Source organism: Cicer arietinum, unplaced genomic scaffold (genome assembly GCF_000331145.2).
Source record: "Cicer arietinum cultivar CDC Frontier isolate Library 1 unplaced genomic scaffold, Cicar.CDCFrontier_v2.0 Ca_scaffold_5126_v2.0, whole genome shotgun sequence".
Taxonomy (NCBI): domain Eukaryota; kingdom Viridiplantae; phylum Streptophyta; class Magnoliopsida; order Fabales; family Fabaceae; genus Cicer; species Cicer arietinum.
The window spans coordinates 1-1,038 of NW_027338775.1; the positions used below are offsets into that span (position 1 = coordinate 1).

General features: G+C 36.1%; 1 protein-coding gene across 1 annotated transcript; it reads right to left on the reverse strand.

Moving 5' to 3' along the window:
• Nucleotides 1–52: 52 nt before the first annotated feature.
• Nucleotides 53–1,035, reverse strand: LOC101514266 (cycloartenol synthase-like; the record flags this gene model as incomplete). Its single annotated transcript, XM_004517076.4, has 4 exons — nt 53–253; nt 350–439; nt 526–717; nt 850–1,035. Coding segments are annotated over 4 exons (669 nt in total), but the record flags the coding sequence as incomplete, so codon positions are not given.
• Nucleotides 1,036–1,038: the final 3 nt, after the last annotated feature.

A 1,038-nucleotide genomic window follows, 5' to 3' on the forward strand; every position in this document is an offset into this window, starting at 1 on the left:
CAGTTATTGCATTTTGAATATAAACTTAATTGTATGATTTGATTATACACACACTTACGGAGAGCCAGAGTTTTCCCCATGAAGGAATAGAAGTGGCACCCCCACGATCTAGAATCCACCTTCTTGCTTTCTGCATGCTCCCATTTCCACCGTCCATTTCTTCTCCAAGCAATCTCAAGGTCACATAACTCAGAGCTGTGCCAAACATTGTGCTGGGCCCTGCTATATGCAATCCCCAGCCTCCATCTTTGTTCTGATCATATATTAATTAATGGTTGATATAAACAAACACTTATGCAGAAATTAAAATAGGGTGAATATAAAGAAGGAGAATGAATTAGTTGTTTACTTGGTGATTAAAGAGATAGCGTCGCATTTCGGTTTGATGGTCGGGCGATAAAACTGCATTAAGGGCACCAGTCACCCATAATCCTATCACCTATATATAATATAGTAATTAAGTAATTGATAAAAGAATAATGCATTGTCGATTCCTAATAATGAAAGAGAAAATGAAATGATTACCAAAGAAGGCATAAGAAACAGAGGTCCGCCATAGTCACCGGGCCAGAAACCATCATCAGCCTGCATCATTGACACATTTCTCAATGCTCTTTTTAGTGTCATTTCCACAACTTCCTCTGTTACTTCTTCTTCCTTCTTCATTTTCACCTTATAATCACTATCTTTCATCTTTAAACCCTTTTCCCTCTCAAACTGAAATGCAATTATTATGTTTTTCATATAAATGTAGAACAAGTGTATTTTACTTGCAACACAAGAAAGAATTTGATAACAAGTTCAGTTTATATATGATCATAAATTAATGTTAAAATTTGTAATATGCACCTGGAATCTCATTAGGAGATCAGAAATGGTGTTAGTAATAAAGCGATTATGGTGAAATTCATTGCGAGCTTGTTCTACTTGAGCACGCTCTTGTTGAGTTCCAAGATTTGGATCAAACTCCCAAAACTGTCTTCCAATATGCTTATTCACACTTCGTACCAACTCTTCATCACCCTCTGATGATAACTT